Source organism: Genypterus blacodes, unplaced genomic scaffold, assembly GCF_046128005.1.
Source record: "Genypterus blacodes isolate CSIRO-AG114 ecotype Tasmania unplaced genomic scaffold, CSIRO-AGI_Gbla_v1 ptg000070l_1, whole genome shotgun sequence".
Taxonomy (NCBI): Eukaryota; Metazoa; Chordata; class Actinopteri; order Ophidiiformes; family Ophidiidae; genus Genypterus; species Genypterus blacodes.
The window spans coordinates 2,617,870-2,632,746 of NW_027466880.1; the positions used below are offsets into that span (position 1 = coordinate 2,617,870).

At 41.4% G+C, this 14,877-nt stretch overlaps 2 protein-coding genes across 2 annotated transcripts; one reads left to right on the plus strand and one right to left on the minus strand.

Annotated features, from left to right (window-relative positions):
- The first annotated feature begins 5,020 nt into the window (after window positions 1–5,020).
- oxtrb (oxytocin receptor b) lies at window positions 5,021–10,887 on the plus strand. The gene is made up of 2 exons (XM_076156365.1): window positions 5,021–6,252; window positions 8,658–10,887. Exons 1-2 carry the CDS (start codon window positions 5,328–5,330, stop codon window positions 8,918–8,920), a joined length of 1,188 nt encoding a protein of 395 aa, XP_076012480.1. The 5' UTR covers window positions 5,021–5,327; the 3' UTR covers window positions 8,921–10,887.
- A 2,457-nt stretch (window positions 10,888–13,344) lies between these two features.
- cav4a (caveolin 4a) lies at window positions 13,345–14,443 on the minus strand. Its single transcript, XM_076157003.1, has 3 exons — window positions 14,219–14,443; window positions 13,581–13,768; window positions 13,345–13,495 (listed from the first exon to the last, which is right to left on the minus strand). The coding sequence occupies exons 1-3, from the start codon at window positions 14,438–14,440 to the stop codon at window positions 13,345–13,347; spliced, it is 561 nt and encodes a 186-aa protein (XP_076013118.1). The 5' UTR covers window positions 14,441–14,443.
- Between the last annotated feature and the right edge of the window lie 434 nt (window positions 14,444–14,877).

Below are 14,877 nucleotides of genomic sequence, written 5' to 3' on the forward strand. Positions count from 1 at the left end.
AGGCTGAGGATTCCTCTAAGGCAACAGACACACAAAACATAGACCCTAAAAATGTTCCCATGAGCTAAGATTTCATAGAACTGCCCCAACTAAGCTGCATTAAGGTCATCAAGCTCCATGGAATGGAGCACGGGGTCCCACCAAGACCCACCAGCCTCCATGGGGATATTTAGTGTGTAATGTACCACCTCACACATGGTTACAGACCTTTTTACATGTGCTGACTCATCGTTTGTTGGTGGTCATGCAACACTGTAGACTTGAGGGAGCATTTTGGTAAATAAAAGCCTGACAAACTATGTTGTCAGTGTTCATGTCATGCACTTTGAAATACAGATAAAAAAGGATACAATGTATTAAAAGATCAAAGTCTAGTGTTGACTTAAGCATGCAAATTAGGTGTGAACATTGGCAGAGACGCTTAATTAACATAGCTGAACTCGTTGACATTAGGGGCAGTTACTCTCAATGTTTTGTGGGTGGAAACTATGACGTCATCGCCACTTTCCTCACCGAGCTGACTATTTTGTAAAGCCGCAGCACAGCACCACATGCCTGAGGGGGCTTGGTGCAGGAGGGGGTGCTGAGTGCAGGAGAGGGGTGTAGTTTTCTCTCCCAATTTTTGTCACTGTCACCGAAGTTGGAGCTCATGACACTGGTGAGACCACCAGGCATTAGTGTTTTTGGTTGTAGCTTCCGGGTACTGAAATCAGCCCCATGTTGTGTGTTCAGGGCACATGCTGTCAAGTCATGAGATTCAGCCACTGATGATTAACTATGCGCACTGTTTAAGCCTCAGCATCCGCAGCTGCATGGAGCACAACGATAATAACACAACATTCACTTAAGCTGTGACTAAGGAACGCTGCTATAGATTTGATCTCACTGCTACATGTCAGTTAGCATAACTGCCATTACGCTTCATGAGCAGTCTGAGATCCATCTTTCAAAAGAAGGGTGGTGGAGGGAAAGTTTTGTTTCCTGCAGACACCCTGGAGCCACATGAGTTACACTGATGGAAAACATGTTCACTCAGTGACATCCGACAAGGCATATCTTGTTCTGTTGAGTTTTGATGTTACGTCGTCCTTGCATTGTGGTATATAGCAGAGCCACAGCATGAGGCCAACTCATGTCTCACATTTAGAGCTCTATTAGGACAGGAGGAGGGTCAAACCCTCAAAAATGTTTTCTGCTGGTCATAACAATGACAAACTATTATTATTCTTTGATAGCCTCCATTTTGGGTTATCACATACTGATAATGACCGTTACCAACTTGCCCTCACAGGCCACAAACTCCTTTTTGGGTCATGTGTCAAATCGACTCTGTTATAATACAGAACTGAAAATTCATACAATGAGCTGACAGTGGCCAAAAGCTGAATAGCATTGATTCTCAGTGGGACTGGTAAATTACATCTTTAAATATGTTTCAGTAATCCCAGAAGGAAATGAAATGAATGCAATTCATTTCAATGTAACCATAATGTGGTTCAACTATATATAATAGACCTAACCGGTACAGAGCCACTCCTATTGCCTCCAGATTCCAGACAGGGACATTGTTAAGGTCTTGGCATGCTTCCACAGCGCATCAGTTTTTAGGTGCAAAAAGTCATACTGCCCCCCCCACACACACACACACACACACACCCACGTACACACACCACACAAACTCGCAGTCTTATCAGCTTTTAAGTACACGGGATCTCCCCAGGCTGAAGAACCTTGAGCTGTCTGAGATCAACTGCAAGAAGATGGAAAATAAATGCTCTATTCCCAAATACATCTGTGTTCAGAAAGAGCAGACTGCTCTTCTCAAAAAAAGAATATGAAACATTGTGACGAGCAGACAGGGAAGGGCGGCCAGCTGGAGAAAAAGTAAAAATATCATCCAAAGGAGATGGAGGAGGTGATAAGGACAAAGGACTGATCACCATCTTGAATGATGGAAAAGACGCAAACATGGATGCCTGACTGAGCTTGATTACACAAGGAGTGTATAAAATGGCGGATAAATTGGTAAACTGGGACCTGACAGGGAAAAGGACTCGGCAGCTGAAAGTACAGCAAACGGAAATGAGAGAGGACGGACAGCGAGAAAGGCTGTGGCTCTGCAGAGAATGAAGTGAAACAGAAGGATGCAGCAGAGGAAGATCTGAACCGTGTTTGTGCCTTTCATCTGTTTGCTGAGGGATGATTTGGTACATAATGTACAGGGAGATAATGCATAGACCAGGGATGGAACTCTAAACAAAACAGAAAGATGATGCACTTTGAAGTCGTTTCGTTCGTATGGAAACCAATGCAGATGATGTGCAGCTCCATGGTGCTTATTTAGCCCATATAGTCCTGGAATCATCAGTCAAGGATGTAATGTATGTATGGAAAATATGTATATGCTATATTTCTGCCTTCAAGCGGGTTCACTACTTTTGAAGATCTGCAAAACCTCATAAATCCAACACTGCTTTGTCAGCTCAGTCTTTCTGCGACGAAGGTATTTGCCATTAGAAATATTATTTTACCCGACATAGATTAGCCATCGCTGCTTCATTCCATCACACCGCCTCATCAGCATCCCCTCATAGAAAACCAGACAGCTTTGCTCACTCAGGGCAAGGTTAAGAGAGTAGAGAGTAAAAGCTAAATTAGTTCCTCCAGGGAGAAAGCAAAGTTTGGCTGACAGGCCAGCTGATGTGGGTTTGTGCTGAGGGAAACATAATTCACCTAATTTTCCGTTTTCACCTCCTCGCTGTGTTGCTTTAGTTTGCGTGATGACAGTTTCATGTCACTGCTTCTGTGTTCAGATCTGTTTCTGTCTGATCAGCTGACCAGTGAGCAGACGGACAACAACACACACACACACACAGATAAACTAAGCCAGAAATGTATATCTTATATGTCATGATCCAATAACAATTTGTACTTATTATAATGATAATGAAGAAAATCTTAAGTCTGTTCTTAAGTAAGTTCACTTGCTGTTACTTACTCTATTTGCAGCCATTTTGGTTGACAAGGGTCCAATTGCTTCCTCTTGGGGTTTAAGTATTGCGTAAGTAAATACAGTTCATTTTATTGAAATGATTGATTCTGTCATCTGTTGTTTAATTTGCGAGACTGAAAATGTCCTTCTGGGATCGTGTGTTATTGCTTTATGACGGTTGATTGATAGGTTCTGAGTCAGACACATAAGGAAGCGAGAGCGGCCTTTTGTGTTTTCTGTGGGAGTTATATGACACTTTATATGTATTTGTTCATAAACTCCATTCATTTAAGCAACATGGTTATCGCTAAAACGTTCCACAGGTGCCCTTGGGTCTGTGAATTATAAATGATGGAAAATATCGTTTGTAACCATGGCCAATATTAATGAATTAATCTCCCTTTGAAGGAGTTCATCAGCAGACAGATCACTCACCTGATTTGCCCTCTCAAGAGTTTCATATTTTGGGGCAGCCAAGAAATAAAAGTTGAATAAAAGCCGTCCGGCATCACTGGCAGAACTGGGTCACTTTGGAAGGAGTTTGTGTTGAAACCCTCATACATTACATCCACCAAACCACAAATAGCTGACGAATGGCAACAGTCTTTACTTTTAAACCAGGAGATCAGTGGGTCCATCTGTTGAATGCATTTATCCGTCATTTACCCCGACCTTCAGCCATTTACATTTACAAATGAAGCAATAAAAAGTTAAATAAAGGAGAAAAGCACATTCCTTTAGAATATACAAATATTTAAAATCTCAATGTTTCATGACCTTGGTTTGTTTGGTTTGGTTTGGTAGTATTTTGAAGCATTTTTCTATGTTTTCGTATCATAAAAGCCCCATTTCTGCTGTGTGTCAGCTGTCTGTTCACACTGTAAGAAGATTGTGTCAGATGCACTGCGCCACATGACTGCAAACATGATTGGTCAGATTGTGTCCACCACAAATTCAGTAAGATTGCTCTAATGAGCACTATTCAGACAGACAATGCAGCACCTGTAGCTTAATGTGTCAAAGGAACAAAGGTTTGAAGGCTGTTCACGTAACGTTGACATGTGCACAGAAAAGAAGAGAACAACAAATGAGTCAGTATAAGCCAAATCATCTGTAAATTGTAACCTGTCTGCGTCTATGGGCCTGAACAGGAACATTTAACTGGACATGTTTAGCTGCACTAGGAAGTTCTGTAACACCACTGAGCCTGTGTGGGGTTTAGCAACTGATGTGTTCATATACGTGTATCAAGGGAGGATAATATTGTCTTTTCTTTTAGGCAAAAATAATCATTCTGGCCACCTCTTTGTGCAGAAAGTCACATTTTTTTCACTGATATAGACAAAATGACAAAATGATAATGGCAATAGAGTTCAAGTTAGGACTCACTTCAAAACACTTTATCATCAAATATAACTGGACAATCATAAGTGATCTGATCATAGATGATTATAGATGAGCCTCCTTGATGATTCTCACAATCTTTCTCTCATTTGTCAGACTGACACAGATACATTTAGGGACACAATCACTCACATTTCTAATCAGCATGTCACCTTTGTTTTTGGTGCATTTGCTGTGAATTATCAAGCACTTATAATCAACACTGATTGTGCCTGAGCATGGAAACAAAGTAGCACTTCACAGTATAAGAATAGTGCGGCAGCGTTAGTCAGCATCTGTTTCCAGCTATTATCCTGTCTATCTTGGCAAAACACAGCCCTCCATTGTAGCTTTTATTACACAGGATAGAATTTGTCATATATTGGTTGGACAAGGACACACTGAAAATAACAAAAGTCCACAATGGATCTACAGCTACAAACATGGCGTTACACAAATGCCATCAGAACGTTTGATGCCACAGAGCAAAGAAAGAAAGTGAGTCTAATGCCCAGTTTAGTCTAACTTTGTGAGTGTGTAAGTGTGTGTGGGTGGGGGAGGGGGTGCTTGGTGGGTTGGTGGGGGGCGTAACTAATGCACTATAGCTCAATCCTTGAGAAGAAGAGGAGGTAAGATGGGGGTGGATGTTTGTCAGATCTGATACAGTTCCTCAGCAAACCAGCGCATCAAACTCTGGTGGGGAGCTTTCTAAGGTGAGCGTTGGTTTATTTGTCAAGTTTCGGATGGTCCAAACACTCGGAGAGGTGTGTTTGTGTATGTGAGGTCCTGGTTCAGCCTGAGGACACCTCGCCTCCCCAAAGTTTTAAGACGGATCAGCAGGGGCATCGCCAGTGAAGTGCGCAGCGAAGATTACAGCAATCCACAATCTGGCGTCTATGTGTGTGTGATGTGACCTGCTGCTGCTTGCGCCAAAGTGGCGCTTTTACGCACGATGGAGGAACTTCTAGGGGCGCACGACAGCTGGACGCAAAACGTCTCCTGCTGCAACTCCAGCGGTGGTGGAAATGACACCGGCGTCAGAAACATCACGGTGAATCCTCTGAAACGAAACGAAGATGTGGCCAAAGTGGAGGTGGCCGTCCTGGTCCTGGTGCTGCTGCTCGCTCTCGCCGGCAACCTCTGCGTCCTGTGGGCGATCCACACCACCAAGCACGGCCAGTCTCGGATGTATTACTTCATGAAGCATCTGAGCATCGCGGATCTCGTGGTCGCGGTGCTGCAGGTCCTCCCGCAGCTCATTTGGGATATCACCTTTAGGTTTTACGGGCCGGATTTCCTCTGCAGGTTGGTGAAATTCCTGCAGGTTGTGGGGATGTTTGCGTCCACGTACATTCTTGTTTTGATGTCAATCGACAGGTGCTTAGCGATCTGCCAGCCACTCCGCTCCGTGCGCAAGAGGAAGGATCGTTACTTTGTCATCGCCTCTTGGATAATAAGTCTGATCTTCAGCACCCCGCAGGCGTACATATTCTCTATGACAGATGTCGGGGATGGAGTTTATGACTGCTGGGGAGACTTTGTGCAGCCGTGGGGCGCCAAAGCATACATCACTTGGATGAGTCTCAGCGTTTACATCGTCCCAGTGACAGTTTTAAGCGTTTGCTATGGCTTGATATGCTTTAAAATATGGCAGAATTTCAATTTAAAAACTAAGAAGGACCACTGCCCGGCTCTCTCTCCCAGGGCGTCCAAAGGCGCTCATCTGACCCGGGTGAGCAGCGTCAGGCTCATCTCCAGGGCCAAGATCCGCACGGTGAAGATGACTTTTGTGGTGGTGCTGGCCTACATCATATGCTGGACGCCGTTTTTCTTTGTCCAGATGTGGTCTGCGTGGGATCCTGCTGCGCCAAGCGAAGGTAAAAGCTCACATAATCAAGATTGGCGCACTTTGAATGAGAAGCAGCAGAATTTCTCAACAGAAAATTATGTCCTTGAATGTAATATGTATTTAGCCTATTTGTTTTTATAGACATCACTCATTTTTGCCAAGAATGGGTGGCACAAACAACAGAGCATTGGCACGTTCATTGCCCAACAATCCCTGATAAGCAATTCACACTCAAGAGTTAAGAGCATATGTCTGGGAAGGCATAAGTGCTCCACTTCACATCCAGGGCAACAAAATCGTGTTTAAAATAAACAACCCGCCTCCAGAGGGAACACAGATGTGTCACTTCTGGAGGTTATCAGACCAGAGAGAGTCCTCAGGGAGAACGTGCACAACATCAAAGTCTCTCTATCTCTCTCTCCTCACTGAGTTGGGTGTAATTTCCATTTAATAACAGTTTGTTTTATATTTACTTCTCATGTCTTTTACCATTAAAGGCATCAGGGGATTGCAGGATATGCTCCATTATGAATGCACAAGCTTTCAAAGCAGGATGCATTAAGCTGATAAGGCTTGGATAGAGTCAACATTCATTAATCCTCTTCCTGTTTAAGGTTTTCATTCAGACTAAAAATTAGACAAAATAAACACTTTAACACAGGAAGGCATGGGACCTCGATGTTGTTTTGTCAGTCTGGGGAGACGTTAATCAAAGTTCCAATGACCTCACAGTTTTATTTATACCACTAATATCTCCTGAATAAAACAAACAAAAACGATAAATACTATAAGATGAGTGTATAATATCCTATGTGCATCATAATTATGCTATGAGCCTCAAAGCTAATTTAATCCTTCAGGAAACTGCCACTCAAGAAACCGTTACAGGAGCTCTGCAGTGCAAAAGAGTTAAATTCAATATTATTCAAGTCATTCAGAGGTAAAAGCCTGGACTGGATCCACTGACAACACGGGTGGAAACGTTCACCATGCAGTGGTACCAGTGTTTGTTTAATGTGCTATCATCTAAATTGTTGTTCTTACAATCTGTCTTATTAATTAAATAAATCACGACAGCATAGCATTTTGATTTCATAATCACGCCCCCCACCCCCTTCTCCCTTTTCCCTTTCACCTCCTGTCGCCAAAACTGGCCAATATCAATGTTTTTCTCTCATTTCTGGCCAAACCAGAGAGTGAATATTGAAGGTGAAACCGTTTGTGAGGCGCTGAGAGGTAATTCCCGTTAACAGGACTTTGATCTGCACGGGGCCCAGATTCCTCGTTGCAAATAAAGTCAGACATGTTTCCTTTACATTATCTGCAGAACACAACTCCCATTCTTGAGTGCTGATTTATGGCACACACCTCTTCAAGCCAAAGAAGAAAAGGAAAATAGAACTGCAGGGAGTCAGAGCATCACCAGCAGGTCAGAGTGTTCAGTTAGTGAGGGAGGAAGACAGCAGTCAGTAAATCTCTCTCACCTCATTAAGAACAGAGAAAAAAATGCCTTGGACATTTTCCACTTTCCACTGTTTAAATGGCATTTAAGTGCCTATTCACTGTGCTTTGGCCCTCCAACTATTGGAAATGTAATCAGTAGAATAGTTAGAATGTATAGCATTTTCCTCCCAGGATGGCCTCGCCTAATTGTAGCCATCCATCATTTATACCCTGCAAATGTGTCAAACCAACTTGAAATTCTATGTCTCGCGTCCATCAGTCATCAATATTCTGTTTAAGCACAACACCATCTGTCTCTTTGGTTGAGCTGTATGCAGTTTCATACCTTTCTCTGTAATTGCTTCGTTACTTTGTGTGGAACGGAGCGACATGAGGCCGGCACAGCACAGCGCAACATCAGGATTTATTAAGGACTTCCATGAAAAAAAATTCTACGCTCTCATTCCAAAACAGTGCAGTCATGGCTTCAATGTGACACCACCTGCTATCTCACAGTGTGTGTGTGTGGGTGGGTGTGGGTGTGTGTGCGTGGTGCTTGAGATGTGTTACCTAGAATTCCAGCTTGTGCAGTTATCAATCAATCAAAGCAAGCGAACGTGCTCTGCTTCTAATTATCTGCATACATTCTCCTCAAAATAAGATGCAGTTTAAGAGATAAAGAGAGAAGCTGTTGTGAGTTGTTAGTGACTTAACACATCTTTATGCATGCATTTAGATCTAGACGCGTATATACAGTGATAATGACAAACATGCCTTTTCAACTAAGTACTGCAATTCATGAGACAATAATAACACTTTTCAGACATAATTCTTTTGAAGAGCTGTGGTTCCGCATCTGGATCCAGATGTGCACCAGAAAACAAGCACTTATTCTTTGGCTCATAGCTCAGATTTCCATGACATCTCACTGAAAAAAAAGGATTATCCGTAATTCGTCATCTGTTTGTTTATGTCTGTCTGTTTGTGTAGACATGGCCTTCATCATCGCCATGCTGCTGGCCAGTCTGAACAGCTGCTGTAACCCCTGGATCTACATGTTCTTCGCCGGCCACCTATTTCGCGACCTGATGCGGTGCTCCTCCTGCTGCGGCGGTCGGTACCTGGCGCCTTCCTCCTGCAGCTGTGAGCGCCACTGCAGGCACAAGAGCAACTCGGTCACCTACGTGATCAAGAACACCAGCAGCCAGAGGAGCCTGACCAACACCTCCAGCATGGGAGGATGTGGACAATAACAGAGGACGACAGAGACGCTAGCAAAACTAGCCATAATCAAGAAATCTGGGCCATTGTACCAGTCCCCTTTGTGAATATGTTTGACCTTGAGCTTGTAGGTCATTTAAAAAGCCCAGTCCAGGGCATCGTGTGCACCTTTGTGGTGACCCAGAACCAAACAAAATGCCTTTTTTAACTAAATATGAGCTTAATGTGATGTAAAGTGAAGCTTTTATATTGACTGCTGCATCTCTGAAGTGCACGAAGAGGGATGGAAGGAGGATGCAAGCCTTTGTCTTTATTAAGGCAAACTTTCATGCACTGTATATGCACCAGGATACTACAAACGACACGTCCTTCCTTATACTTTGATCCCTTTGTGAGACTTTCATATCGTTCACAAATCCACCACGGGATTTATTTCGCTGGAGATGTATCCTCCTTTATCCAAGCATTTTCCCCCACACAGCAGCAGCAGCCTTTCAGTCCTGGATCTTCAGTCTTTCACTCTTGTTCAAAATCTTGCTGTCCTGATTTGACTTTTGATTTTAGGATTCTATCTGGCAAAGCTGAGATGGAGCGTAGGTGGAGGTCTGCAAAATGGCGAATGGACAAGTTCACCTGCAGTTTGTTTAACTCCAGCAAAGCAATATTATATTGTGTACGAAGACAGCTTCTATCCCCCTATGTGGTTATGATATGGATGTCTGTATAAATATTAATGCTATGAATGTAACGTCTGGTATTCAGGTTATTAAGACAGACTATTGACTGAAGGCTTATTAACAATAACAAACAGCCAACAGCAAAGTACGGAATTGATCCAATAACAAAAGAAGAACTGTCAATAAATCCAAATCATGTGGAATGTATTTTACCTCAAGGAGAATGATTCAATGTCTTTCCTGTGCAATATATCAAATATAGTATTTTTGTGTTATGATGTAATACTGCAGTATAAGATTCACATTGTAAATAGTTTCAATTGAATCGTGTGTGTGTGTGTGTGTGTGTGTGTGTGTGTGTGTGTGTGTGCGCGCGCGCGTGCTTGACCATCTTTACGCTCGTCTTCATGTCATCGTGCATTGCTTTGCTGTCAATCAGGTCTTCAAGGTTTTGACTGAAATTAGAATAAAGGCTCCCTCTTCTGGCAAAGATGATTATTGCACCAAATATATTTTTTCAGGTTCAGCCTGTTTACTACAGGATGTGCCAACTGTTCAGACTCAACATACGGAGAAGCATCAGATAATGTTTTCCACTTTACCGCTCTCACTATAACTTAACATTTATGTAAGCGGGCATGCTGTCAAAAAAACCATTGTGGTTTACAGAGACACACACAGGGACACACTCTAATCTGACTGTGTTCCATCCAATACTACAAAAACATTCAGAGCAGCTCTCTGGATGGGTCATGGTCATGGAGTTATCAGAGCTTTTTTAAATTACATATTTAATCTACTGGTGATGCGATCCTTCTGTTCTACCAGGGGGTCAGAAACAGCTTTAATTTTGTGTGCGGAATAAAAATATTCATACGTCTGTCAAGTAAAAGTAAGTTTGGCCCACATCAGCGTGATATAAACAGAAAGACTGGTTTGGCAGTGCTTGTGGCAGCCTTTAGATACGATCAAAGCACATCTTAACATTAAGGTTGTGTATTATTGTTTCACAAAAATAATTAAGAAACAATAATGGCATGTATTAGTTTGCTATTTTTGTTTACTCCAAGAACAATTTTTGGGATGTTCCTGACTTTACAATGATCAACAACACGTAAATGAAGCAACCTCTTAACGTACGGCACAATGACCCAGATGTAACAAAATGACAGACAGGTTAACACAAATCCTCAGAGCAGTGAGACAGGAATCCCTAAAATGGTGATAAGGATGCTGTAGCAGCAGTTCCTGGACACAGTGAAGGTGGTGTAGCTGCCTTTGCACAGCCCATCCAGACTGTGTGTGCAGTCACGATCTGCAATCACGTCTTCAAAAACCGCCATAGCACAACAGCAGGTTTCATTCATTTAGACCTTTATAGCCTCTCATTTCACATTCATTTCTATATGAATTCAGAGCAACATTAAAGCTGTTCATTCCAACTTTTCTCAAATAAATAATGTTCTGAATGTTGGGCTTAGATTTTTTAGCTTTGGATTTATTTTTGTAGTAGTTCAGGAGATGATTAATGATTTACTCCACTGTTGATCCAGAATTAGAACCTGTGGCAGCATCATTTAGCTGATGTTGCATTGAATAAACTTTGGATTTACATCACAGAATCAGACTTTCATATAATCTTGCTGATGATTTAAAACCCAGCAACTTTGGATATTTGCAATGTACTCCTTTATTTATTTTTTACATCATAACTATAATGTGAGAATGTGATTATTTTCTCCTTATCACCTGTTTGTACAGAAATATCCCTCACTGAGGCTGATACACAGTACTATTTAGGGTTCCATACACATGCATATACACCGCCACCAATGTCTGTTTGGCATAGTTCAACCAAGTGGAGTGATAACTATTGTGTCTAATTTGTGCAGATTTGTCATAAAAACATATTATTGGCTCCTTGACCACATTGTCGTTGATGTGCTTGAAGTCTCTGTTATTGAAGTCCATCTCCATGGTGATGCTGTCCTGTCTGAGCTTAACTTGTCATTATCATTGCTGTCTGACTGACTGAAGGAAGAGAAGAGAAGAGAAGCCAAGATGAGAGGTAAGTGTGCAGACAGCCAGTGAGAGTGATGGAATCATGGAAAATAACAGAAATATGCCTGCATAAATTACTGAAACAGGAGCAATATCCTCTTGTCAGCAGATTAAAGATGTGACAGTGAAACTGTCTTTGAAGAAGTAGCTGTTATAAACTGCAGACAGTCGAGACAGATTCAATCTGTAAATACCTTGTCTGATCTCACAGGGATTTCTGATGGTGTGGCAACTTTATGTCAGGACAAGGGTTTTGTTTTAAAAGGTGTTACTGGGCAGATGATTGATGCTAAGCCAATTATAATGAAGTATGAAAATCAGCTAAATGCATATACGAATATCTGAGCCCCAGAAGGACCTATGAAATGTATAAATATGTGTGTGACTTGATGTTTGGGGGCTTACTTAGCATTGCATCTTCACCAGATTGAATTTGGTAATGTATTTGCTACAAGTGGCAATGCAGGCTAAGCCTCGACTCATTGTTATTCCACTCCAAGAACACCATCAGCTGCCCGCTATCTGAAACTGTCACAAATATAGCAGATACACTCTCTCTCAAGCACACACACACACACATATAAATATCCTCATGCACACTCGGATGCACACTGATTTTGTAAATTTTTATGAACATGACAACTCACACAGGGACTGATTATTTCTAAAAGGGAACGCAGAGACTCTTTTATACAATAGAGATGCATCTGAGAAAAACACTTCAGTACTCCTGCTGTGTGTTGCAGAGGCTTTGTGTGTTTCTATACCTGCTCTATAACTATCTAACATCTATCTGAGAGTCTTGAGATCAGGATCATTGCAATCCATACTCACAAACTGACTAACAAAGTGAATTGTCACCTATAAACCTGCAGTGCATCAAACCATAGTCACAATAAAAACATTTGCCTTCAAAAACTTTTTGACTATATGAATGAAACTATTATAAAATCATAGTGATCCAACATATCAACATATCACTTGCCTATTCATATCTCTCTCCTACACACACAAGCCAAAGACAACAGGGGGAAGTATCAGTTTAAATCACATTTATGAATCTAGTACTTTATCTTTCTCTCATTTGAGTAAATGTGATACAATCATTGTAACGGTTTTGTGATTTCTAAGCCTCTAAGGTTTCAATTTTGTTACTTCTGCAATTAAAATTATATTCCAGTATAGATACAATATCTGAGTTTAATTTGCATTAAACCCAGATGCGCAATATCAAAATGTTAGAAAATAAAAACCAACATAATTATATAAAGATTATAAAACATTCATTTTGCAATCAAACCATATCATGGAACAATATCCCCATTCTTTACCACTCAAAGATACAACATCACTGTGGAAAAAAGCTTTCATCAGATTATCAAATCCATCTAGATAATGTAAATGATTAAAAAGTGTCCTCAGTTACTTTATCACACTGATCTCATTTATAATCTGATCCTCTTTATGTATTAGCAAAGGTAGGATGGGGTTATAAACTACTCTACGTCTCTTGCCAGTCATATAATTATTTTAAGCTTTCATAACATGTAAATAATCATTTAGAAGATCCAGTAAATACAAAGATGAGACCTATTTGATCTGAATATAGAGTATGTTAATTGTATCATTTTTGTAATATAAACATTTTATTTTGAGGGGTTTAAACATCATTGTCCTCTTTAGTTCAGTCCACAGAGCATTTGTGTACATTTGTGACATCATTCTTTAGCCAGGTGGATGCTGAAGCCTCCACAGCACCGCCCGGCGCTTGTGACGAAGGGACGCACGATGACATCCAGCAAAACGCTCCACAGAGTCTGTAACCAGCAGGTACCAATAAGAAGATACTCGATACAGGGACGGATCATCCTGTCACAGAGACAAATAGAGTCAGAGGAGCAGACAGTTGAAGTGAAAAATGTCCACAGCCTGTAGGAGGTCTGCATAAACTCACCAGATGTGGAAGCAGCTGAGAATGGCGAAGAGCAGGCCGGAGATAACAGATACAGGGACAGCCAGGAGCACAGTGACAATTCTGTAGATCCAAACCTTGGACACCTCAAACAGAGCGTTACTCCAGATCCAAACTCGGTCCCCACTGCGCACAGACACTGGTTCAGCGATGACGTCCTCAAAACTCACCTGGACACACAAACACAAACTGTTCTCTGTCTCTCTCCCACACCGTCAGATAGCCTGTGCGGTTTATAACCACTAGAGGGCGATGCAGTCAGACAAGAGGGCTTTTTACATTTTCTTCTGTTGGTAAAGTTTACTACAGTTTATGCAAGTGATTTAAAGTGACAATGTCCCAAAAACTATGAAAAATATAAAACTTAAATATTTGTAGTCCCATCATGAAATTGGGAATTAAGTTTAATTTCAAAAGTTACATTTTAAACAATGATTAATAAGATATGGACATGAATATTGTCATGTATATATACATATTTTGTTATTCCATTTTACAGGTTCTTTTTCTTCTTTAAATCTATAATTCTACAAATGTATAATCTCTTCACAAGCAACAAGTTGCACACGAAAAAGTAAGAGACTCCTAAATCACAGAGCTATTGCATGAAACGTCAATACCTTGAGGCATTCATTGATATTTCGGGGGTCTCTGCAGTTGAGCAGAGGCTTGGTATCACTGATTTCCACTAATGTAGACGTATGAATGTACTCCTCTTCTTCTGGCACAGAAGGAGCTTTCCACAGTGACTCTGGTTCATGATCCCTCTCATCCAACTCTTCAGAGTCATTGGATTCGTCCAAATTGATCTCTACTTCCTCTGAATCTTCCGGTTGAAGCATGGTGTCAATCAAAACATGTGGAAAAAAATACAATCCAGAGGGCCGAGTGTGTGTGTGTGTGTCCGTCAAGCTCAGTCTCAGTCTCAGAGCAAGGCTGGCTGATCGGAGCGCTCAGCTGGCTGTGTGTGTGAGGAGGTTATATTGGGAATGTTACAGTGCCCTGGATGGCATTTCCAGATGGTCCTCCATGTCCTGATCACTTTTCTTTGCTGTGGGGGGATATAAATACTGGAGCAGAGATTCTAGCTGTGCTCTGTGAACACTGATACTCCCAACTACTACTAGTACGCAATCCTACTCACACAAGCAGTTCAGTTTTAAAAAGTCATTATTAAAGTGCATTATTGTTTAGAATTGTCAATTTCAAGTAAAATTCCTGTTCAAAATTTTTAGTAATAAAAATAAATGTGTTAAGTATCTAAGATCAAAGTACTGAT

What these genes read in the sequence shown, in the direction of transcription:
- cav4a (XM_076157003.1), bottom strand. Translation starts at nt 14,440, where the DNA reads ATGCTTCAACCGGAAGATTCAGAGGAAGTAGAGATCAATTTGGACGAA. An exon ending in ATATCAATGAATGCCTCAAG is followed by an intron (nt 13,769 to 14,218) that starts GTATTGACGTTT and finishes TTGTGTGTCCAG; the next exon opens with GTGAGTTTTGAGGACGTCAT. An exon ending in CTCAGCTGCTTCCACATCTG is followed by an intron (nt 13,496 to 13,580) that starts GTGAGTTTATGC and finishes TCTCTGTGACAG; the next exon opens with GATGATCCGTCCCTGTATCG.
- oxtrb (XM_076156365.1), top strand. Translation starts at nt 5,328, where the DNA reads ATGGAGGAACTTCTAGGGGCGCACGACAGCTGGACGCAAAACGTCTCC. An exon ending in TCCTGCTGCGCCAAGCGAAG is followed by an intron (nt 6,253 to 8,657) that starts GTAAAAGCTCAC and finishes CTGTTTGTGTAG; the next exon opens with ACATGGCCTTCATCATCGCC.